General features: G+C 54.6%; 8 protein-coding genes across 8 annotated transcripts; 5 read left to right on the top strand and 3 right to left on the bottom strand.

The window, feature by feature from the left end:
• Nucleotides 1-213: 213 nt before the first annotated feature.
• Nucleotides 214-3,238, top strand: BKA58DRAFT_394088 (pectate lyase superfamily protein-domain-containing protein). Its single transcript, XM_046171159.1, has one exon. It carries the CDS (start codon nt 540-542, stop codon nt 2,928-2,930), a length of 2,391 nt encoding a protein of 796 aa, XP_046020583.1. The 5' UTR covers nt 214-539; the 3' UTR covers nt 2,931-3,238.
• Nucleotides 3,239-3,418: 180 nt separating this feature from the next.
• Nucleotides 3,419-6,106, top strand: BKA58DRAFT_369836 (pseudouridine synthase). Its single transcript, XM_046168975.1, has 2 exons — nt 3,419-4,013; nt 4,063-6,106. The coding sequence occupies exons 1-2, from the start codon at nt 3,474-3,476 to the stop codon at nt 5,962-5,964; spliced, it is 2,442 nt and encodes an 813-aa protein (XP_046020582.1). The 5' UTR covers nt 3,419-3,473; the 3' UTR covers nt 5,965-6,106.
• Nucleotides 6,107-6,873: 767 nt separating this feature from the next.
• BKA58DRAFT_299803 (uncharacterized protein) lies at nt 6,874-8,191 on the bottom strand (the record flags this gene model as incomplete). Its single annotated transcript, XM_046166910.1, has 5 exons — nt 6,874-7,351; nt 7,400-7,520; nt 7,573-7,837; nt 7,885-7,983; nt 8,033-8,191. Coding segments are annotated over 5 exons (1,122 nt in total), but the record flags the coding sequence as incomplete, so codon positions are not given.
• A 664-nt stretch (nt 8,192-8,855) lies between these two features.
• BKA58DRAFT_473428 (anaphase-promoting complex, subunit 10-domain-containing protein) lies at nt 8,856-11,018 on the top strand. The gene has a single exon (XM_046175314.1). The coding sequence runs from the start codon at nt 9,341-9,343 to the stop codon at nt 10,778-10,780; it is 1,440 nt and encodes a 479-aa protein (XP_046020580.1). The 5' UTR covers nt 8,856-9,340; the 3' UTR covers nt 10,781-11,018.
• Nucleotides 11,019-11,678: 660 nt separating this feature from the next.
• On the bottom strand, nt 11,679-13,677 carry BKA58DRAFT_325332 (GNS1/SUR4 family-domain-containing protein; the record flags this gene model as incomplete). The annotated part of the gene is made up of 2 exons (XM_046168005.1): nt 11,679-12,854; nt 12,904-13,677. The coding sequence occupies 2 exons, from the start codon at nt 13,675-13,677 to the stop codon at nt 11,679-11,681; spliced, it is 1,950 nt and encodes a 649-aa protein (XP_046020579.1).
• Nucleotides 13,678-14,229: 552 nt separating this feature from the next.
• BKA58DRAFT_58467 (uncharacterized protein) lies at nt 14,230-15,974 on the bottom strand. The gene is made up of 2 exons (XM_046175578.1): nt 15,757-15,974; nt 14,230-15,706 (listed from the first exon to the last, which is right to left on the bottom strand). Exons 1-2 carry the CDS (start codon nt 15,862-15,864, stop codon nt 14,582-14,584), a joined length of 1,233 nt encoding a protein of 410 aa, XP_046020578.1. The 5' UTR covers nt 15,865-15,974; the 3' UTR covers nt 14,230-14,581.
• A 1,411-nt stretch (nt 15,975-17,385) lies between these two features.
• Nucleotides 17,386-18,504, top strand: BKA58DRAFT_325153 (uncharacterized protein; the record flags this gene model as incomplete). The annotated part of the gene is made up of 1 exon (XM_046167995.1): nt 17,386-18,504. The coding sequence occupies one exon, from the start codon at nt 17,386-17,388 to the stop codon at nt 18,502-18,504; it is 1,119 nt and encodes a 372-aa protein (XP_046020577.1).
• A 1,941-nt stretch (nt 18,505-20,445) lies between these two features.
• Nucleotides 20,446-23,658, top strand: BKA58DRAFT_58399 (uncharacterized protein). The gene is made up of 3 exons (XM_046175576.1): nt 20,446-20,773; nt 21,110-22,908; nt 22,968-23,658. Exons 1-3 carry the CDS (start codon nt 20,748-20,750, stop codon nt 23,381-23,383), a joined length of 2,241 nt encoding a protein of 746 aa, XP_046020576.1. The 5' UTR covers nt 20,446-20,747; the 3' UTR covers nt 23,384-23,658.
• The last annotated feature ends 18 nt before the right edge of the window (nt 23,659-23,676 follow it).

Here is a 23,676-nt window from a genome sequence, read left to right as displayed (position 1 = left end):
TGCCACGACGAAGAGATGGCAAAAGAGCGTGGGTATCACAGCGACGACGAGGATATAAAATGCCTACTGAATGCCGGGGAACATGAATCGAGCACAGCACAGCGAACATCACACCCCGGCTACCCGAAACTTGAAACAAGGCGTTTCGACAACGTTGATTGGCGCCCCGAAACTATTGTAAGTCCCTTCCTGAATGAACTGCTGTACATATACTATGCGGCGGCGCCCCCATTCACTTTTTCCCTTCACGCAGGCTCTTGTCAGCTACCAGCACTCATTGTGTGCCTTCAGTTTTTATTGTTCTCTGTCATTCATTTCTATTGTGTAGAGTCATCTTCTGACTACAACATTGTTGTTTTCTTCTACCTTCGTTGCTAGCCAACCTTACCACCACTTCTGCAAACTTGCAATCTTTCTACTCGACGATCCAACAACACTATCAACGTCTTTTGCAGGCCAACTGACAACGATACTTTCAGTCTTTCAAGTCGACATTTCTTCGTTTAGCAACTCCGAACTTCAACAAACGCACCGCCATCATGGTTGCCTTTAGCGCTGGAGCGCTTCTTCTTACGCTGCGCGTCCTCCTTTCCGCCACTCCTTCTACTGCCATCCCTGTTGCGCAAGCACCGGCTCCCTCATACGCACCAGTCCCATCAGCAGCCCCAGCTCCATCGGCAGCACCGGCACCGGCAGCACCAGGTGGCGCTTCCGGCTACTGGCTTGAGACCATCAAGCGCCAGGGCCAGGCTCCCTTCAACCCCAACCCAGAGTCCTACAAGGTCTTCCGCAATGTCAAGGAGCTTGGAGCCAAGGGTGACGGGTCCACCGACGATACCGAAATCATTAACAAGATCATCGCTGACGGCGAGCGTTGCGGCGAGGGCTGCGACTCAACCACCACCACACCAGCGCTCATCTACTTCCCCGCCGGTACCTACATGATCAGCAAGCCCATCATTCAGTACTACTACACTCAGTTCGTCGGCGACCCATTGAACATGCCTATCCTCAAGGCTACCGCAGACTTTGAGGGAATGGGTTTGATCGATGCCGATCCCTACATCCCAGGCGGCGACGGTGCCAACTGGTACACCAACCAGAACAACTTCTACCGCCAGGTCCGCAACTTCGTCATCGACATCTCAGCTACCAAGGCTGCCGCTGGTATCCACTGGCAGGTCTCCCAGGCTACCAGTCTCCAGAACATCGTTTTCGAGATGGCCAAGGGTGACGCCGGCAAGGACCAGAAGGGTATCTTTCAGGACAACGGCTCCGGTGGTTTCATGACCGACCTGACCTTCAACGGTGGTGCCATTGGTGCCTTCATGGGTTCCCAGCAATTCACCATCCGCAACATGACCTTCAATGACTGCGGCACTGCCATCTTCCAGAACTGGAACTGGGTCTTCACATACAAGAGCATCTTCATCAACAACTGCCAGGTCGGTCTTGACATGGCCAACAGCCCCGCCAACCAGACTGTCGGCTCCGTTCTTCTGCTCGACAGCAAGTTCACCAACACTCCCATCGGTATCAACTCCTCCTTCACCGAGAACAGCATCCCCACCACTGGCGGCACTCTCATCCTCGACAACTGCGACTTTACCGGTTCTGAGAAGGCTGTCATTGGCGCTACCGGTAACACCATCCTTGCAGGTGGCAAGAAGGTCGAGACCTGGGCCCAGGGTAACGCTCTTGCTGCCGGAGCCCAACTTGGCCGTGTTCAGGGTGATGTCAACGGCGCACCTGCGAAGCCCCAGAGCCTCCAGGGTCTCAACGGCTGGTTCGAGCGCAGCAAGCCCCAGTACGAGACCGTCGACGTTTCCAAGTTCGTCAGCCTCAAGTCCAAGGGCGCCAAGGGTGATGGTGCTACTGATGACACTGCTGCTATCCAGGCTGCTATCGATGGTCTCCAGGAAGGCGAGGTTCTCCACGTCGACCACGGTGCCTACCTCATCACCAAGACCGTCGTCGTCCCCGCTGAGAAGAACGTCAAGATGGTCGGTGAAGTCTACAGCACTTTCTTCATCACCGGCGAGTTCTTCTCCAACATGGACGACCCCAAGCCTGGCTTCCAGATTGGTGCTAAGAGCGGTGACAAGGGTTCTTTCGAGGCCTCTGACCTCATCATCGGTACCCAGGGCCCTGCTCCCGGTGGTATCTTGATGGAGTGGAACATCAATGCCGAGAACGGCGCAGCCGGTCTCTGGGACGTCCACTTCCGTGTCGGTGGCTACGCCGGAACCAAGCTCCAGTCGTCCAACTGCAAGAAGAACCCCGACGCGACCCACGAGCCCAACCCAGAGTGCATCGGCTCCTTCATGCAACTGCACATCACCAAGAACTCCAACGGCTACTTCGAGAACGTCTGGCTCTGGACCGCCGACCACGAGCTCGACCAAGACGACCACTCCCAGATCGACATCTACAACGGCCGCGGCATGCTCGTCGAGTCCCAAGGCCCCGTCTGGATGTACGGCACTGCCTCGGAGCACTCTCAAATGTCTCAATACCAGTTCTCCGGTGCCAAGGACATCTTCTACGGCGCCATCCAAACCGAGACGCCTTACTACCAGCCCAACCCCACCGCCGCCGTCCCCTTCACCAAGAACGACAAGTTCTTCGACCCAGACATGAGCCAAGCCAAGGCCGCCTGGGCCGTCCGTGTCACCGACGGCAGCGAGAGCATCTGGAGCTACGGCGCGGGTACCTATTCGTTCTTCCAGAACTACGACCAAGACTGTGTTGTTGGCCAGAACTGCCAGCAGGACATGAACGAGATTGCCAACTCGACAAACGTCAACTGGTTCGGTCTCAGCACCAAGGCTTCCGTCAACATGATCACCATGGGTGGTCAGGGTCTAGCCAAGGACGAGGACAACCGCTCCAACTTCTGCGCTACCCTCGCTATCTTCGCTCAGGCATAGAGACCTCTTCCTTCCTCTGCGACAATACTACGTGGATATCCTTGATGGATGTTCACCGACATAGACCTCTTCACTTCTTTTCCCCCTCGGGGGACCTGTTTTCTTTAACGAACATGTACATTTTTTTTGTTCTGTCTTTGTCCCATATGAGAGGCGGAATGTCACACTCGCTTGAAAGATACGCTATATGAAGTCGAGAAGCATTATTTATACCCCTGGGCAGGATGGAGGAGTTTGGGCCGGATCCTTTTCTTTTGAGTGCAGTCGAGAAGATAGATATGAATATGATATCTTGTGATATTTACAAATTCTTGAATCTTCTGCTTGTGATGTTTGTTTGCTAGTCTGGAAATCCGACCATGCAGTGCGGGAAGGTGAGATTGTGTAGATGATGATGAGCGTGGTGAGAGCCTCGCCAAAACTCACCTCCCCGCGCGCACGTCCTCGGGAAAAACTTCCCCGCTTAGAATCTCGCAGGTCACCTCTCTGCGAAACTTACTCCTCCCACCCAACCTCCCCACCGCCTCTCTCACGTGCGCAAAGATGTCTGAACCGTCAGACGAATCCACGCGACCGGCGAAACGCGCGCGCCTCGACGATAATGCCGCTCCCTCGCTCTCCACCACTACCACAGCAGTTCCGCAGACAGCTCCGATTCCCTCAGCGCCAGCATCCATTGACACGGATCTGGAGCGGGAAGTACGCGCCGGTATAACCGAATATGTATGCCCGGATAACCTGGGCTTCACCGGTGTGTTGAAGCAGAGGTATACGGATTTCTTGGTCAATGAGATTGGGTTGGATGGAAAGGTGTTGCATTTGAAGAGCACGGATGTGGAGGATAAGAAGAAGGCTGGGAAAGAGAATGTGGAGAAGGCGAATGGTGCGGGTGAAAAGAAGCCTGAGAGTGCAGTAGCGACTGAGAAGGCCGATGCTGTGATGCAGGATGCGGGAGTTGCTGGTGAGACCACGCTTGCGGTACCGGAACCCGTGAAGGTTGAAGATGGACCGAAGGAGTCTGAGAATGATGGGGAGGAGATTATTGGGAAACCACCGGTAGCTCAGGAAGAGCCTGAAGAACAGGTAGGTGATTGCTAGGCATATGACCTGCATGGATGCTAACACTGTACAGTTGCCGGAAGAAGATCGCAATACCTTACATTCGATATTCGGCGAACAGACTACCGACGAGATCGTAAAACTTGTCAGACAAGTACGGAGAAAAGAATCGCGAAAGGCAAAAGACTTCAAAGCCGTCATATCATCGCCCATAACCGACAAGGACAAGCGCACCCAAGCCCATCAGAGTCTACGTCGGATCTTCCCCAACCTCCTCGAGAGTGCAATGGAGGAGAATCAGACTATCCGTATCAAGGCCACTCCACCAGCGGAGCGCAAAAAGAAGAAGGGCAAGGGCGGCGCAAAGGATCGCGAGAACCAGGGAGGACGCCGAGGAGGTCAAGATTGGGAGGAGCTTGGTGGAGAGTACTTGCACTTCAACCTGTACAAGGAAAATAAAGACACAATGGAAGTTGTAGGTTTCCTAGGAAGCAAGCTCAACTGCGGTGCCAAGGGCTTCGGCTTCGCAGGCACAAAAGATAGACGAGCCTGCACCGTCCAAAGAGTCTGCGTCAAGCGCCAACTAGCCCAGCGCATTCAGAACTTCAACAAGATCCTGTTCAATGCCGCAGTAGGAGACTTTGAGTACCGCCACAACGACCTGAAGCTAGGAGACCTGATGGGCAACGAGTTCACCATCACCCTCCGAGACTGCCATTTCCAGAGCGAGGAAGGACTAGACTTTGCCCAACGCCGCCAACTCGCACACGACGTAGTCAGCAAAGCCATCACCGACTTCTCCCAAAAAGGCTTCATCAACTACTACGGCCTCCAACGCTTCGGCTCTTTCGCCGCAAGTACCGACGCCATTGGCCGCAAGATGCTACAAGACGACCTCAAAGGCGCGGTGGAAGACCTCCTCGCATACAGCGATACGGCCCTCGCCTCCGCACTCAACCCTTCCGACTCCACCACCCTAGTCTCCCAAGATGACCGCAACCGCGCGCACGCCCTGCACATCTGGAAAGAAAAAGGCTCCGGCACCGAAGCCCTCGACTTCCTCCCGAGGAAATTCACCGCAGAACGAAATATAATCCAGCATCTAAGTTCGCGCAACAGTAAATCAGGGCGCTACGACCGTAAGACAGATTGGCAGGGCGCGCTCATGACGATACCCCGGACGCTGCGCCTGATGTACGTGCACGCCTACCAGTCCCTCGTGTGGAACAGCGTAGCAGGCAAACGGTGGGCTACCCACGGCGATAAAGTCGTCGCCGGCGACCTCGTCCTCGTAAACGAACACCGCGACAAAGAAGAAGGCAGTACAGCAACAATGCCCAAAGCGACGCACGATCAAGACGGCGAACCCATCATCAACCCCTCCGGCGACGACTCCAGCCTCGCTCCTGAAGCGGATTTCGAACGCGCCCGTCCCCTTACTGCTGATGAAGCTGCGTCTGGTAAATACAGTATCTGGGACGTTGTTCTCCCGCAACCGGGATTCGATGTCGAGTACCCGGCCAACGAGATTGGTGAGTATTACAAGACGTTCATGGGTAGTGAGAAGGGTGGGGGCTTGGATCCATATAATATGCGCAGGAGTTGGAGGGAGGTTAGTTTGAGTGGCGGGTATAGGAAGTTTTTGGCGAGGCCATTACGACCGCTTGAATTCGAAGTACATGAATACAAGAAGGTGGATGAGCAGTTTGTGCAGACGGATTTGCAGAGGTTGGGGAGGGAGAGGGATGTTGGGAAGAAAGATGGGGGTAAAGAGGATGAGAAGAAGGAAGATGAAGCAGACGCGCAGATGGAGGATGGAGAGGAAAAGGAGGACGTGGCTGAAGAGGAGGAAAAGATCGCTGTTGTGATCAAGCTCCAGTTGGCGAGTAGCCAGTATGCTACGATGGCGCTGAGGGAGCTGATGAAGGCGGGAGGTGTTAAGGCGTTTAAACCGGAGTTTATGGGTGGGAGATAGGTGATGACGAAAGGGACGGAAACGGCCAAGGAAGTCACGATTATATGTATAAAAGATAGGCAAGGGAAAATAACATAGTGGAATATGATATGTGGACAGAAACCGTGCCTTGTCCATCATTGATCCAACGGGATATGAGCATCTATGTATCCGGGTGGGCGGTGGTGGGGTAGTAGTGGATGTCTCCTTTCTGTTGTGGGTGTGGATTGAAATGGCCATAGGATGCAGAGTCTTCAGTTTGAGAAGCACTACCCCGTACTTCACGACGCCCCTCGCATCATGCTGCACGCCATGCCATGCCATGCCATGTCAATAGCGCCATCCCCTTTCCTTGTAACTGGTACTGGTACTACGAAAAACCTTCTTCCGCCGTGTTTACCCTTAGTGCGAAACGCATTTTGCCAAGTTGCTAACTAACAGCGTCGTTGGGCGGTCTAGTACCAGCTTTGTGAACGCTGAATTACACCTCGTCACATAGTTTGCAGCCGAGAGACACTCAAAGTACTGCCTTGATGGCCGTCGTTATTAAATATGAAGATATCTGGTTGACTAGAAATACATGGGTATCAAGCTAATGTCTTTTTTGTTTCTGTCCTCCATCGACCGATTTTTTTTTGGTCTTCGCGATTGGAAAAGCAGGGCGTAGCGTCGTTACGGTCATGTCTTTATATATATATTTATACAAATATTTGGCTCAGCTCGATTTCGGGATTCTCAAACCGCATCTCCTGCATCCATGTATCTTGGCGGCGAAATAGGATCCGAAATAGGCTGGCTATAGTTCACATCTTCGCTCGTAGGTCGGCTGCGATGCAATAGTGCGCGACTGAGGCTGAGACGCGAAGGTTGGCGCGGTTTTTTCTCCTCTGGCTTCTCGCATAGGGGAATGTCGGTTGCGTCGGATGAGGTGCGGGCGAGGATAGGATCGGCGCTGCTGCGTTTCGTGTAGCCCATGTCTGAAGGGAGGGATGTTGCCGCAGTATTCGGTCGCGTTATGATCTTTGCTTCGTACGTGGATTCCATTTTTGGTGATGAAGTTTGCTTGCTGTCGATGGGGTAGTGTGTAAGGCCTAGCTCCGATAGTAGGAGGTTGTTTTGCGGCGAAGCGTGCACGTTGAGTTGGGAGAGGGAGTGGTTCGTGGTTCGTGGGGATGCTCGCGTGCTCTTCATTGTGCCTCCCCTGCTGCCAGACATGGTCGTGATGTCACGTGCTTTTGAGAGTCCCATTTTCATGAGCGGGCGGAGGGTTGCCATGCAGCCGACGACGATGCATGTGCCGCATTCGACGGTACTCCATATGGACACGTTGGTGACGTCCCAGAAGAAGTCTTCGAGTTCTGTTAGACCGCTTATATAGGGGAAGCGGATTCCAGAGCAGATGCAGCCACTGTGATTTATTAATAGAGGTCTGGAAGTGGCTTCGGTGGAGACGTACAGAGCTGCAAGGGATAGGATAAAACCGACGGAGAACTTGTGTCGCAGATCCATGTTGGCATACCATAGAATAGGGATGGGCAGTATGAAAAAGACGACGTCTGTCAATGTACTAAAGGTAGCTGTGAAGTACTCCATAAGCTTGTGTGTAGACGATTCGTTCGCACCACATACCTTGTTGATAGGCAAAGAAATAGTCGACCTGCCGCGATGAGCAGCGACCGAGGATCTCGTTGATTGCGTACTTCTCCAATTTAGGTCCGCATCGGAAGATGACATAGAAGAATGCAGACATTGATGACACAATGTTGGCAGCAACGGTCACGTAGATGATGATGAAGTGGCTGCGCCTGACGACGATGCGGGAGAAGAAAATGGCCAGGGAAATCTTGACCAGCATGATGGCCATGAGATAGCCGGCCTCTCTCACAATAACCCACTGCGATTGTGAGCGCGGTTTCGCCAGGACAGAATCAGAATACATACCTTTGTCACTTTCTGCAACTCGTCCGCGGTGGTAATCTCGCTAGTTCCGCCAGATGCTTCGACCAACCAAACTGATCCGCAGAACAGTGTGAATGTCAACTGCTGATATCAGTTATTGACCACGTCGGTGGGGGTGAGAAGGACCTACGCCGGCAAGTAGCATAACAGCATCGTCCCAGCCAAAGCTGCGTATAATGCATGTGCGAGTCCATATCCTGAGTAGGATGAATATCCAGGACACAGCCAGGAAGGCAATGGTAACCCGTTGTTGCTGCTCGGCGGCCATCGCCAGATCGGCTGAGCTGTGCACCATGGTGTTGATAGCAAGACCGAGTGTCAAGCTAACGGAAAGCAACGTTGCGCAGTGGTATCAATCCAGAGTGGCGTTTTGCTCGAAAAGAGCAAAGTATGGTCGTTCATGAGAGTGATACTACGAGGATAGGCGGGACCTGCATCTGAGGGAAGAACCAGTTTAGTATCCCGCATCATCATGTTGAGTCGAGTTTGGTCGACTATGGCTTGTAGTTGCATGCAGAGCGGCCCAGCCAGTCTATCAAGTTCCCAGTAGACTATTGCCCAGGGCGGCCTTCTCCACCCTGTGAGAAGCTCTGGAGTTGCGTCCAAAACTCTAATCTGACGGCTGAGGCGAATCCGAACCTTGAGCTATCGTTACTCGTAGCGTAGACGGCGGCGCTGCGGGGACGCTGCCTAGCGTTGCCGCCCCATCTTGAGCTCTACGGGGTCTTCTCCGACACCGGTGTAGGAGTATATGCATGGCATGTATGCAGGCAGTCGATTATAAGCGCACGCGAAACATATGGGTGCGGGGGAGTCGGTGGGGAGGCGTTGAAGGTAGTGTCAGGTACAGGGTGGGTCTGAAAGGGATGGAGACCTCGGGATTGGTGATCTCCCTGACGCTTGGACCTTCAGATTTCCAGTCCAGCTTGCATCGCAAACAAGCAAACATGAACATGACCCTGGCGGAGAAAGCAGCACGAGGCAAACGACACAAAAAGAAAACATCATCCGTAGAGGCCAGGCCTGGACACCGGAGAATATCGCCTCTACATCAATATATCGACACTGAAGTTGGGTTCGCACTGTTTGGATCCGGTTGGGTACCTGGTTTGCATGCACGTGTGTGATCAACATTCGTCCGCACGGTCTACCACATTCGCCTTAGCCAGGGACGCCACGGTCCCGTATACCAGATACCCGTGGACCGAGGCGAGCCTAGACAGACGATAGACAACTTGTGAACGAAGGTTTGCACGGAAGCTGCCTGAGGTGGCCGGTCAGGGCAGCCACACAGCACACTCGTTCAGACGCGCTTCACCCCTGCTTGCTGTCGCCACGGGCCCTAGTCACGCTTCCCCGAATCTTACATCCTGCATCTCCGCATCCCGTGACGTCAACTTAGCGTCTCTTTACAGCACTTGAGGAAGCGAAGATCAGCATGCCGCCTTCACTTCGCCGACGAGGAGGCCAAGCACACCAACATCGCATGCCCCCGCCCTCACCACCAGAAGCCCAAGACACGTCGTCCAGCGACGCGGAAATAGACGGTCGTCAAGAACGAGAAGAAGAAGAAGAAGAAGAGCACGATCTCGACGACGCCGCCGACGACGATGAAACCCTTGGCGACGACCTAATCGGCCTCGAAGGCGACGAAGAGGACCAAGAAGAAGACGAAGGTGACGAAGAACTCGGGTCAGAAGATGGTCTCGCATCACCAAACCTCCCCTCTGAAACCCTCCCCAACTTCGACCCTCCCCCACCCTACCTCCGCGAAATCTCCACCCTAGCATCCTGGACCGTCTCCTCCTCCAAACCAGGCTGTTCAATCCCCCAACTACGCCACCCAAATACGAACCTTTTCTGGCAATCTGATGGACCGCAGCCTCACTACCTCAACATCCACTTCTTCAAACTCGTCCGTATCGTGGGACTGAGACTGTATCTCGACTTCGAACAGGATGAGAGTTACACGCCTACGAAGATCATTTTTCTTGCAGGCAGCGGTTTGAACGACCTACAGGAATGGGGAGAGATGAGGTTGGAGAGTCCGAGGGGATGGATCTGGGCGGATTTCTCGGGCGTGGGTGATCCGGATAGTGATGATGAGGGTGGTGACGACGACGACGAAGAAGGTGATGGAGGAGGAAATGCAGGTCAACGGCCACAACGTCTCCTCACAGATGCTTTGCACCTGAACGGGAGAAGAGGCGCAAACGACGCTTCTTCTGATTCTGAGAATGCGGCGCCGGGCCAGGCAGCAGATTTGGATATGCAAACTCCAGGAGGGCAAGACACGCCTTTTCCTCCCTACCCAGCCGCAACACAACCCCAGAATCCTTCATACGACACACCACAAAATACACAACAGCCACCCCCTCCATCAGGCACACGCACTCGCACCCGCCGCACAAACCTCCACGCAAATCCAACCGTCACACCGACCCAAAATCATGCCCCATCAACGCCCATACCCCCTTCCACGCAACCCCAAACGCTTCCCCGTCCCCACCCCCGCGCTCCCTTCGCATCTCTCTCACCCAATCCCGCACCCCGCCCTGCTCCCACCAATACTTTCTCAACACCAAAGTTACCTGTCCTACGAGCGCATCTCGTGCAGATTAAGATCTTAGAGAATCATCAGAATGGAAAGGATACGCATTTGAGGGGGTTGCAGATTTTTGCGAGGAATGATGAGGATGGGTTTAAGACGAGCACGCATCAGAATAAGGGGGTGACAGCAAGGATAGAAGGCGCTGGGCTACAAGAGATGGTGAAGAAGGACAAGAAGGAGAGGAAGAGGAGGGAGGAGGTGTTGGAGTTGGGTGGGGGGATCATGGGTATGAGTATGGGTGGAGGAGGGATGGGGAGTATTAGGTAATATTGGGCGTGTCGTGGAGTGATGGAACAAGGAACGGACCGAGCGAGCGGTCGAGCGATCTGTCAGCTAGTCCCTCCAAACAATAGCTTGGACAGTCTGAAGAGCAGTGGTAAAGCAATGTGGCGTGGAATACGCATCACAGCCTTTACCACTATTACTCGGACGGTAACACCATCGAACCATCAAGCATGAAGTGCATCAATGAAGAAATACATCAAATATAGATTCTTCAGCTATGTCTTCCGTCTCCAGATCATTTCATCGTTTCTCTTTGATCGACTTCGCCTCTTTGGATATAACTTTCCTGGAGTAACCTTGGGAGGATACAACTTCCACCACCTCCCACCCGCCTATAGGGTTGAGCGAGGGGAGTATCCGCTGACCTTCTCACATCATTAAGAGATGAAACCTGAGAAGTACCAGCTAGCCCGTTACCCACTCACTCCAAACCATAGGCTTGAAAGCCTGGCTGGCAGCGACGAAGCAACATGGACAACATGAATGGCAGTAAGCAGTCACAACAACCTTTGTAATCATGCCTTGGCAGAAAGACCAGCAAGTATGGAGCATCGATCATGAAGAAATAAAAACTTTAGATTCCATAGCTACGCCATCCATTCCTTTCGATTCCTTTCGATTCCTTTCCCTTCCAGTTCCTCATCTCTCGTACATTTGGATATAGCTTCCCCTCCTGACTTTTAGTGCGTGTGTCTTAAGAAAGATTTCTCCAAGCAAGATACAGATACATGACCGGATATCTCGCGATCTATAACAGAGCGCCGAAGAAATGTGTTTCCTTCCCATCCTATAAAAAAAGTGGAGAGGGGAGCCCAGGCACTTTCGGCCTCTGGCAGTTTGTTGCTTCCTCATAAGAGCTTTTCCAGATGACTTTCATCATCTAGAAAAGACCCTTACCGTCCTTCTCCCCAAGCGTATTCTTGAGGTCCTTAGGCTCAGCCTCCTTCTCTGGCTTAGCGACCTGCTCGTCACTCGGGCCATTCTTCTTGTTTTGCTGCTTGCGCGGCAACTTGCTCGGACTGCGATTGCGGTCCATCTTCTCCTTGTTACCATTAGCATTCTCCTTCTTCTCTTTGACATCCTCCTCATTGTCCTCATACGCCTGCTCTACCTTCTCACCAGCAGCCTCAGCCTTACCAACAAGCTCCTTAGCAATCTGCCTGGCCTTCTTGCTCGTGGCATCAGCGCCCTCGTCAAGCTCTTGCAGTTTCTGGCTGACGCGACGGTTTACGTTTTCGAGGAACTTTTGGTTGGCGGGGCTCATGCTGCCTTTGCGCTCGTCTTTGATGTGGCCGTTGGCGGGCTTCCTTCCGCGGACGGCGTCTCTAGCGCGGTTCACGCCTGAGGAGATGGCGTCTTCGGCGGATTTGTCGAGGGAGTCGAGTTCGCGCTCGACGTTGCGGCTGGCGTCGCCGGCGGCGTCGGAGATGGTGCGGTGCTTGAAGTTCTGCTTAGAGTTGGGGGCAGAGCGGCGGAGGTACGATTTGAAGAAAAAGCGCATGAAGAGGATGGTCAGTGGGGCGAGGTAGATCAGGTTGACGTAGATGGCGAAGGCTTGGCCGGAGGTGTCGACGCAGGGAACGGTCTGGTACTCGGTGCGGTAGAAGGTCCTCTCGACTGTCTCGTGGGGGTGGAAGAAGTCGTGAACTGCGTTGTGGGTGGGGGCAGGCTCTCCGGCAATGACTTGCTGCGGCTGGCGAACGGGGATGGGCTGGCCAGGGACGGGGATGTTCTCTGCGAGACCCTCATCGCCAGCTGCGCGGTAGATGAGCTTCCTGAGGAAGGCTACAGCGACACCAGTCACGGTGGGGAGAGCTTCGGCAACCGACTCCGTAGCAGAGGCGACTGCGGATGAGACGCTGGACGAGACTACCTTGGGCGCGACCTTCTCAGCAACCTTGTATGCGACCGAAACGGGGACGGTGTAGGAGATGAAGAGGTGGATAGCGGCGAAGGCGGATCCGACGAGGAACTGGGTGATTTGGAGGGTGGTAAGAGTTCGCTTAACGATGTTGGGAACGCGGTAGCCGAGCGCGGAGACAGTGTAGTAGGTGTACTAGATGATGTTAGTGAGGGTTTTCTGTGTGGTTTGAAGAGACGCTTACCATCATGGCGTGGATTCCAGAGTTGACCGTGGCAAACATCCAGATCGGAGGCGACATGAAGCGCATACCAGCCCACATGGACAGCATAGCGCCAGCATGGTGGTACTTCTGGAGAGTAGTGCTTCGCTTGCCCTTTGCGAGGATAATGGCCGTGTCAAGGACTTCGTAGAATTTGGAGAGGTAGAACCACCAGCCCCAGAAAGCAAGACCCTCGTTCCAGATCCTGCCAACATCGGTGGTGTCGGGCAAGCCGTTGGCGCCTACCTGAACCTTGGAGTTGAGGCTGCTCCAGCTGTCGTTGACGTTGCTATAGGTAACGGCGTCGCCCAGGCCGCGGGGACCGTGGATCTTGCAGAGGGCGTCGATGGTGCCGACAACGGCGTTGGGCTCGCTGTAGTGGGGGAACGAGTGCTTGAGGCAGCGGATCATGGCCACGCACGTCACGGCCGAGTAGACGGCCAGGAAGACATTATGGAAGATGACAAAGGCGTAGAAGGGGCGGGTTTTGGCGATCCTCCACGGCTTGTTGCCGTGTTGGCGGTTGTACCAGTTGACGTACGTCACGGCAACAAAGTAGATGGAGGCGATGGTCAGCGGGACCTTGTACGACAGCGCGCCCTGGTAGATGTCTTCGGGGATGGGGAACGGGTTCTGGAAGGTCGACTCGCCCGACCACGGCGGAGGAATGGGCGAGGGCGCGGCATCGGGAGGGAACTGGAGGACAGCCCTCGACGGCCAGTCGCCGGGGTGTAGGGAAGGGCCTGCGCCGGACATGATGGGCGTGACGGCGGGAGACGATGCGCTGGTGGAGGTGCAGGTGGTGGCAGCACTCAATGGGCCGGTGGTGAGTGAGGTGAAAGTGTTGGCCAGGCGGGCGCAAACAGGGTACGGCAGAGGCAGAGGGTCTGGGGGCCGCTGGGGTTTTTCTGTGGTCCGATGAGGTCAATGCCCAACGGTTGTGCTAAACTTTATCGCGAGAATCGGCCCTCGGGCGTCTGGGCGTGCCTATCGTCGGCGCAAAGCTGCGATAGAGTTGGTGTTGTTGTTATTCGTTTCTCGCTAGGCACGCGATACCACCTAGGTGTATTGCTTGGGGTACACGCACGAACCCAGGGCAAGGCGCACAGGTTATATCGTAGAATTAAGTGCACAGGTATGCCCGGAGCGAGGACAGATGCAGTAACGGTGCGTCGGACAAGGAGCTAGAAGCAGCAGGCAAAGGCTTCTGGACGTCCCTCTTGGTTATGCTGAGGATGACGAGCCAATGGCGTCGCGACCAGCTACCGAGGCGAATAATCAACACCTCCCACTGGACACCCACGTCGACAAGACCCTCTTGAAGTTTATCTAGAATTTACATCTGCTCGCAAGTCTAACGCCATGGGGTAACACAAATATACATCCCGTCTTGTCGACGAAAAGGCGGTCGTCATCTTGCGTTGTGTCATGGTAGAACTGCATGCTGCAAAATTTCTGCAAGGATGCTGTGAACCTGTTGAGGGTCCGGCTAAGCGCAAATCTGGGAGCAAAAGCCACCGACGCCGTAACTGGGAAGAGGCAGGGTGACGTGGGCAGCCGCAGCCACATCTGGGGAACAGGTTTAACATTATAGTGGGAGATGCACTAGTAATATTCAAGCTGGTATCTCTGCATTATGGGTAGACTACGATAGATACGCTCAAAACTTCGGCTTGCTACTTAGAGGAATCGGCGGTGGTTCACCCGAGCCGTCGCTCAGTTCCTTCTTCTTGGGTGGCGGCGGAGGTGGTGCCTTTTTTCCAAGGCCTCCCGCACTACTTTGCGACGCCGACTGTGCTGGGCCTGGGGAGGCACTTGACGATGCGAAGTTGTTCATCTTGCCAGCAATACCATACTTTTGGTTTATAGAGTTGGCCGACTTCCACCCAGACGCGACCTGATCTCCATGCCGTTGCTGGAAGTTGTTCGCAGTCGATGCCGCTCCTTTCAAGTCGGAAGCTGATACCTTTGACGGATCATCGCGTAGACTGCTAGCTGTCCGCAGTGCTGCCTGCTTGTCTGCCCACGACGTGCCAGTGGCCGGGGGTGATGCTGGTGATTTCGGCCCAGACATACTCGCGAACCTACTCTGCAGTTCGTTCATCTGTGAGCCGCGACTGGGCGGGGCAGGAGGCGGTAACACATTCCTCGAGCCTGAGTTCTGTCGAGGAGGAACGGGCGGTGATGGATTTGCACGAGGCGGTACTGGAGGAGAAGCTGTCCGACCGATACCAAAGCCTGATACCGATACACCTGCCTGACCCAGGCGACCCAAAGCACCTTGGTTCAGCACCCCCTGCTCAGGTCTCGCTTCTTGTGTCGCCTCATTGTAGGTAGGTGGAGGAGCCGGTGCGAATTCATCGGGGTTCGAGTTCTGGCGCGGTGGTAGTGGAGGTCGTGGGGGCAGGCTGGGCTTTGGTTTGGCAGCACCTGTACTCGGTGGTGCCGCAGCGCCAGGTCTGAAAGCAGGAGGTTTGGGCAGATGCGCTGTGCTCAACCCCGTGGTGTCGGGTCTGTATGGCCCTGGGGCTGGTCTGTTTGCTTCTTCTTCCTCCTCCCTCCTCCGAGCCTCTTCTCGCTCCTGCAGTCTTTGCTTTGCCGACCCAGCAGGCGCAGATGACGGTCCGGATGGTGCAGATGCTGCCGAACCGCCGCTGTAGTCGAGTCTCTTGGGCGGCGGAGCAAACTGCGAGGGGTCTTTCAGGGATGATAGTGGTGCTGACTGATGATCGCGGGCGGCTTCTGCATGGGGATCTTTACCCTGTGCCTTTCCAACCCATCCTTTCTACACACCGTTAATCCACAGTCGAAAAGGAAGAAGACAGGCTTACATACTACCTGTGTGAGTTTTGAGTCGCTCGCTCCACCTCCGCCGCTCCCACTATTCGTGCGACTCTTCTCAGGATGCCACCCTCCTTTGGCGACGCTCTTGAATTTGTCCATGTCCGTGTTAGCGGAGGAGTCTGGGGTTAAGCGTTGGCGTCGTGAATGCCAGCGGATAGCGGAACCGACGCGTGCGGGCCGATGAGATCATCAGCCAAGCGGGCCTTTGGCACATGTCAGCTCAAGCCGGCACGTCGGTCGGACTAATGCTCTGGCGACTGGCTGACATTCCGCAGCAGAGTTCCATCGGGACATTGAATGCCGCATGACGGTGCTGTGAATGCGGTGTCTGGATGGGAACGCTCCATGTGTTTGTGGTGTAGAAAGATTCGAGGCCACCGGTCAGCAGGCGCCACACGTGCTCAGCGGAGACTCACAACACCCCGGACTTGAGAACCTCCCGCACTGCAGCTGCAATGCATGGCTTAGTTCCGTGTTTCATGTTTGCTAGCTGCAGCTGAGGGGATTTTGGCATGATACCATGCCTCAACGGTACCCACTTGCAACATCCAGGACAAACAACTGCAGCTATAGCCTGTCACAGTCAGCTCTATCGTCCCGGCCCTACTCCCATCCAATCACCCGCCACGATACGGGCGCTCGCAAAGGATCTGCATACCAGCTCAGTCGGATGCGCCGGAGTATCCTTGCGAATGTTTGTTTGACTTCCCGTCTCCAGAATGAAGACACCATGAGTATGAAAGCAGCATTCCAGGCAATATAACGAACAAACGCTGTAAGACTGTGCTCAGCACGCAGATACGATTGCATCATACTAAGCTTTGTTAGATCGACGGCTAGACATTAGCCAGGCTAAAATTACCCTATCCCGAGCAGGTGGGGTTTGTTCGTCTTATAGGCGTCGAGGCTGAGTCCGTCTCTCCCCAGCATCCCAGCATGTAGCCAACCGCGCCGACTCTTTGCAGCCGGCCCTTCGGACTTTGCTTCTGTTGGCTTGACAGCTTGCATCGCACACATGTTGCCAGACAACGGGTAACATGTCTGCGCCACCCCAGCTGGGCGGCCACTTCTCAAAGGATTGCCCTCCCACTCCCCGTGTCCACTCTGCGTTCTCCGCATTGCCTTTCAAGACCAACTAGGCGCCTATTAAATCCTCCTAGTCGAGGTATCCAGCAGAAGGAACATTTCATTGCCTAAGGTACATAGTGTCTTGTTTTCGCGTCATCGATTGGAGTACCAGCCTTGGGAGATCACGCCCAAAACCCGTTCTCGGCCCCGCATCTCCCATCACTGGTCAGAAAGTGGAGCATCACCACCACTACATTCCAGCTCCCCGCCTCGGTCATATCTAGGTGTCAGGCATCTCCGTCTGATTCCTGTCTCCTTACTGGTGTCGCCCCAACACACCACTGGAGCTCGTCCATACACAGCTAGTTGCTCGCGTCAGCGGTTCGTCGAGGCGCAATGCCTCCACCTAAGAAAGAGAAATGGGACGAAGATGAAGATGACAGAGAGCCGCCTTGGGCCACGGAAACTGAAAGCGAATCTGAGATAAATACTTTCCTGGTTCCAGTGATCATCTCATCTGTTGGTCCACCAGAATCACCGTACACGGGCGCGATGCCGTCGATCACCCAAGTAACGAACAGTGCATGGAATTCCAAACCTCCCAGCCAACCCTCACCCCCTCCCAGACCCTCTCCACCCAGCGGCGACAGACCCTCAGGATACCCAGCGAACCGCCCCTGGCCTCCCTACGAAGGACCCACCCCATCGTCTCAAAACTGGCAATCCTCCGCTTCAGCAACAACACCATACGCCGATCACTTGCCCACAACCTCACCATGGACAACATCAACCTCAACCCCATCGCCCGATCCCTTCGGACCACCTACCCCAACAAACATCTTTCCAGGCGCAACCTTGCCTCTCCCCGGGAAACAATCAAACAACACGCCCATCTACGCCGCCGCAGCCATCATACCCGTTGTTGTCCTCGCTCTCACGGCCAGTGTGATCTTCCTCTGCGTGCGCAAACGAAAGAGACGGCGCGCCGCCGCTCTAGCTGCCGAGCGCGAAGTCCAAGAGATGAAAATGACGACTCCATCTCAGATATCACGACGATATGGGAATGAACATGTGCAACCGTACATCGCACCGCCGCTTTCACACCCCCCTCCGGTATTACCAGCGATCTCCGCGTCCCACCACCAACAACAACGTAACAGCCACCTCCTCCCCCCAACATCCACACCCTCAGCCTTCCACCCCATCATCCTCGGCCCAATTGGGGGTTCTTCTTCCAACAACGCTTACCTGACTGGCATGGATACTTCGGACATGGTCTCTGTGTCTTCCAATACGCTGAGGCCGATTGAGGATCCTTTCGGCGATAATAGTAGTTTGAGCGAGCCGCCGCCGCCGTATCGGCCGTGTAGTTTGCCGCCGCCGAGTTTTACTACAGAGAGGGGTGCACCACCGAGTTTTACGAGTGGGAGCGGGAGTAGGGGGAGTAGTATAATGGAGGGGATAGAGAGGGAAGTCGGTGGTGGTGAAGGTGGGATGGGTTCGAGGGCGCATCTTATTGAAAGGAGTCCTTTTGATGATCCGGACGATAGGGTGTCTGAAATATCAGGGCCGACATTTGGGAGGAATGGGGAGGGTGCGGAGAGTGCTGTTAGTGATCTTGAGTATCAGAGGGAGACTTTTGATGAGTTTAGTAGGAGGGGGTTCTCTTAATTAATTAAGTAAGGCTGTAAAGAGGGGAGGGGCTGTTCTTTTTCAATGTGTACATAGTGTTCAAGGAATTGATTGTATTTTGTTCATCAACTTGCCTGCTTCATGCTCGCTCTAGAGCTATTCGATTTGGTACTCTGCGTTCACGGCAAGTATTGTAGAAATCCAAAAGCGAAATGCCACGAGCATACATGCCATGACAGGAGATTCGAATACGCGAAACATTCCCATACTACCTGAGTATGACGTACCTCCAACAAGCCACTCATCTCGCCTAGCCTCCTCACCCGTCTTTCCTAGTAACACCTGAGACAGCCAAACGCTCAACAATCCGCAACCAATAAACTTAGCATGGTCGGAGATACCGGTGAACTAGGAGTGCACTATCTTTCTCCTGAACTACACTGATCTTATCTCGCACGAACGATGTGGAGGTGGCGGCGCGCTTACTGTAGCCAGCAGGTGGGAATGGTTCGCACAAGAGTTGCTTGAACAGCAATCTGGTACCGAGACGATGTCGTGGGGACGCTACAAGATAGTTTCGCGGGTCCTTCACCAATCGCCGCCTCGGGATGGAAGGAATGGGAAAGCTGAGGGGGACTTAAACTAGACGAACGGTTTGAAGTGGAGGAAACGATTGGAAAGAACGATTGGTACCTTGCATGAACAGGGCGGCGGCTGTGCGCTAGGGTGAACGGCTATCGAAAAATCCAGCTCACATGTTAATCGCAGCGGGTGTTGAGATACGAGGGGAGGGGTGGAATTTGGTTTACCCCGCGATTCAGGAAATCTCGTATTGGAATGTAGATCTACATTCATTAAGCAGGACAAATGATTAAAACAATACTCACACATTTCGCACATTTCATGCAGGTTGCGAACATGCATCCATCTTTGGGGCCAAAAGCATGCCTCGTGGGGGAAGCTATGATAAATGCGGCAAGTGCTATCGTGGCCCATTTCTCCGCTGCCCTGCCGCAGCAGGATTGCAAAATCTAGACGTACCTCGGACCATGATTCGCCGGGAGCGGGTAGCTTTAATCCAGGTTCATGGGATTTCTGGCATGATGACGGCTACATTAATTCGCTTTACCAGGTTGATCGCTTCGCTTTGCCAGCTGGCAGTTGCAATGACTTTTTTCTTGGTTGCTTATTTGTGGCCTGCGGCGCGGAGGGATTCCGTGTGGGGGAACGAGACAGGATTCAGGAGTGCATGCTGCATGATTGATGGAATGCTAGTATATTATCGTAGATGATTGTACGCTTGCTCAGGAGGTTGATGATAATAGACGTCGCTGAGTGGTGGGCGCTGTTTCGATGGGCCAGACGGATTAGCGTCGGCATCTAGGCATTGACCTCGTTGACCTGTCATTTCTGCCCATCTCATCCTTACGGCGCGCAGCACCCCAAGCCATGGTGTCGTTCGTTCCGTGTCCGTTCGCGACTTAGCTCATCGTTATGTTTGGCCCTATTCGCTGCTAGGCGCATAGCTGCGGTTGGGTGAAGCTTCGGCTTCCTTCGCCTGCCTGGCTGTGCGTGCTGGCTGGCTGCGGCGACGACAAAGAGCCTCTCTTCCATGCTTCCTCCCTGCCACGCCCACCCAATTATGACAGCCTCGCTATATCGCCCTCGCCGGCCCATGCACCTGCGGGCTCGGTACCTGAGCTAGACGCCTCCTAGGGCTCAGGAGACTTGGCCTAAGCCGCATTCCGGGTGCTGCTCAGGCGGTGCTGGCTGCGTGTTGCGGAGTGCTTGCTGCTGCTGCTGCCAGCTGCGGGTCACGATCGGGGACTATCAATTCTTCATCTTTGCCGAACTACAACCTTTTGCAACTGCAGCTTCAGTTTCCCCGGCCCCACTGCGCTGCCTAGTACGTGAGAAACCTTCGCCGTGCCTGGTCACCCAAAGCAAGCACAAGGTGCCTCTTCACAACCACGACGCTGTGCTGACGCCCTCGCTCGGTACCTGCTTCGAGCACATCTCACAACGCTGTCATATTCCCTGCTGCTGCTGCTGCTGCTCAAGTGTACTACCCAACAGGTCTCACAACTTCCCGTCTAGCTGCCTGCGTTTGCGAAAATCTCCCGCCGTCAACAAAGAAGTCCACCCAGGGCGCCTTTGTCTTCACCACCCGCCGTCGACCCAACCCCGCTGAACGCCCCCCGACCCGACGACGTCTTATATTGCTCGCTACATGGTTGGAAAGGAAGGACATTGTGTCAGGGCTTTGTGTCATTGGGCTTGCTATGAGTTTGGATCAGCACATATATGGGTACGGCTCTCTTCTACCTTCCCATGTGGCGGAAGACGTATAGCGTTCGGCTGGTGCAACGAGCTTCATCTGAATACCTCCGGTCGTCCTTGGCTTCATGTCATGTCGGACCAGACTATGTCCCAATCCAGGTCTAGGGTAGGCAGAGGTCAGGCAGCACCGCACGGTTGTCACTTGAAGCTCGTTGCCATCATCCCTTGCCATGCTATCCCAAGAATATCTTTCTTTAGACTCCTCCCGCTCCTTCCCGTTCTGTTGATAGATCTCACTTTTGGTTTTCTTCATGTCTCGGCTCGCATCTGCAAGTGCCCCAGGCTAACGTGGGTCGCGTGCTAGATCGACGGACTGGCATCTCCCAAGTCCATCCTCCACGCCCAAGTCGCTGACGTTCCCTGACGGAACTCTCAAAACACCAAAGACCGAGTCGTTTCCCCACTCGCACTTCCTCGACGCCTGGGCAACCCCACGACCTAATGGGCAGCACACCCCGGTGCAGACTCCTTCCTTCACACTCTCGACACCTATAGGCCGGCCGTCGAGCTCGTACAGCCAACCCGCCCGCACCCCAGAAGACCCCGAGTTCCATGTCAACCACTTCGCACCGCAGAACCTACCTCTTCCGCCGGTCGACGTGTCCCGAAGGCTGTCGTCCTCACCGGGCCCTAATCAGCTGAGGAAGGTTGGATCACAGGGACAGTTCGGGTCTCGTCCCGTCAGCATGGACTTTTCACAGATGCAAACGCCACCTCCGACGAGGGACGCTTCGTCTAGGAGGAGTGTGCAACAAAGTGGTGGACATGGGGTGGCAACACCAGCTACAGTGGTGCATAGGACGCCCAGCCAGCTGCCGGAATCCTCAGGAGCTCTCTTTGACCAGACACCGTTTGGCTTCGCTGATCTGCAGTACACTCCACATATGATGCAGTTCCCCAGCGGGGGTCCAATGTCTGCGCCACCCATGCCTCAATCGAAGCTGTTCTGGGACCCAGCAAACGATGGCATGCAGATGGACCTAGATGTGCCTCTGGGAGTAGACCCCTTCGGTCCTACCCCGCATAGACCGCAGCACGACATGAACTGGCAAGCGATGAACCACCCTTCGGCTAACATGATGCAAACTCCAGCGTTTCAGAGCTTCCAAGCATCTCCCATGCCAGCGTCATTTGCGAATACACCCTCACAGCAGAGACACGGCTCAAGAAATGGCTCTTTTGTATATACAGCTGCGGGTGTTGATCCCAACATGCTGCTCAGCTTCTCCAATCCCGATATGACTGGTTCTTTTGGAAGCATGCCGCAGCAGCCAATGCTCGACATGTCCAGACAACCCTATGAGACACAACTGCGGGATGCAGAGAATGAGAGGGCCATGGCGAAGAAGGCCAAGAGTCAACATTCACGCAGCAATACAGCCTCGTCGTCGGGTTCAGCGGAAAACGCGAGACCTGTGCTGCAACGAAGCAATACAGATAGCGGGACGAGGACAGCCAGAACACTTGCAATGGATCCTCGGGTAGCAATTCCGGCTAATGCTTCAACGATTCCCCGTCGCTCGTCGCCATTGAAGCGTCAAAGTGGCGGATCACTGAAATCGATACCTGAGATTAGAAGACCCCGGACACGGCTCATCATCGACGAAAGTGGGACGGCTCGCACAGAGACCATATCTACTCGAGAGGATGAGACTCCCAGGAAAAGCCGGCAGACTTCGCAGCAAGATCTCCGACGCCAATATCCTGGCTTGTACGAGGAAATCGACAGCGAGTCGGAAGACGATGAGCCAGCTCCGATCGTCAGCCGCAACCCATCCTTCGTCATACCACAACCCGAACGTCGAGCGATGAAACACGCGCGAGCCGACAGTGGCGGACTGGAGCGAGCGAATTCTTTCAAAATGGCGCGCTCCGTCTCCGCATCAAGGCTCGCACCCGACGCCCTCTCCAAGACCTCTTTCGAAACGCTACGATCAACGAGACGCTCCGCCGCTGCCGCCGAAAACACCATCCGTCGCTCCAGCGCCATGGAGCGCCCCACGCTCCGCGAACGAGAGCCCGAAGACACACACATGCCCGACTCCCCCGGCGACGCACTCGGCGCCTTGAAGAAAGTCGTCGGCGCCCGCCAACAACGCATCGGTACGCTAGCATAGCCATCTCGCTTCCCTCGTCTCCATGCCTTCGACTGACAAGTTCAGAACGCGCATCCCAAAACACACTCCTCGCGCATAATCAACGGTGGGCGCAGGCCTCAGCCGATATGTCCACGTCCCACCCTTCTCCATCACACAACCAACTTCACCAATTGCAATCGCACGGCGCTTACGATCCCTACTCTAATTCTTTTAACGGCTCGCCAACGACTACCACAACGCCCTCGACAGAGTGTAGTAGCAAGAGTAATGATAGCACGAGGTGTGTTTGTGATGGGTTGGTCGATGATGCGGATACGCTCATGGTGCAGTGTGAGGCTTGCTTCAAGTGGTTGCATATGGGTTGTGTGGGGTTGAAGGAGGAGTGGCTGCCTAGGGTGTTTGTTTGTGTGTTTTGTACGGTGGGGAACAGTAGGGTGGGGGAGAGTCCGTTGAAGGGGAAGAGGGGGGGTCGGCGGTGAGGGAATGTGGTGAAAGTCTGTGTAATGTACAGCCTGTTGCTGGATTGGACGGGAGGGTGATGGCAGAAGCTTGCTGTGCGAGCTTTTTGGAAGCATGGTGCATGAGTAATGGAATCTATGAGACGATGTTTGAATGATGTACAATTTCGGTGTTTGGTATCTATGGCATGAATAGAGTTTCTGGGAGAAGAAGCTGCGGATTGGAATGGTGCAAGAATAATATCACGCGCAATTACATGGGCCATGGCTGATACACCACGTCTATACCACGACCTATCCGTCTTCTTGAAAGT

This window comes from Alternaria rosae, assembly GCF_020736505.1.
Source record: "Alternaria rosae strain MPI-PUGE-AT-0040 chromosome Unknown BKA58scaffold_12, whole genome shotgun sequence".
In the NCBI taxonomy this organism is placed as follows: domain Eukaryota; kingdom Fungi; phylum Ascomycota; class Dothideomycetes; order Pleosporales; family Pleosporaceae; genus Alternaria; species Alternaria rosae.
This window is presented reverse-complemented; position numbering and strand designations above follow the sequence as displayed.

Coding starts and splice junctions, on each gene's coding strand:
- BKA58DRAFT_473428 (XM_046175314.1), top strand. CDS start 9,341: ATGCCGCCTTCACTTCGCCGACGAGGAGGCCAAGCACACCAACATCGC.
- BKA58DRAFT_394088 (XM_046171159.1), top strand. CDS start 540: ATGGTTGCCTTTAGCGCTGGAGCGCTTCTTCTTACGCTGCGCGTCCTC.
- BKA58DRAFT_58467 (XM_046175578.1), bottom strand. CDS start 15,864: ATGGACAAATTCAAGAGCGTCGCCAAAGGAGGGTGGCATCCTGAGAAG. Junction 15,707..15,756: donor ACTCAAAACTCACACAGGTA/GTATGTAAGCCT, acceptor AACGGTGTGTAG/AAAGGATGGGTTGGAAAGGC.
- BKA58DRAFT_369836 (XM_046168975.1), top strand. CDS start 3,474: ATGTCTGAACCGTCAGACGAATCCACGCGACCGGCGAAACGCGCGCGC. Junction 4,014..4,062: donor AGGAAGAGCCTGAAGAACAG/GTAGGTGATTGC, acceptor AACACTGTACAG/TTGCCGGAAGAAGATCGCAA.
- BKA58DRAFT_58399 (XM_046175576.1), top strand. CDS start 20,748: ATGAGTTTGGATCAGCACATATATGG. Junction 20,774..21,109: donor TTGGATCAGCACATATATGG/GTACGGCTCTCT, acceptor GTCGCGTGCTAG/ATCGACGGACTGGCATCTCC. Junction 22,909..22,967: donor CGCCCGCCAACAACGCATCG/GTACGCTAGCAT, acceptor TGACAAGTTCAG/AACGCGCATCCCAAAACACA.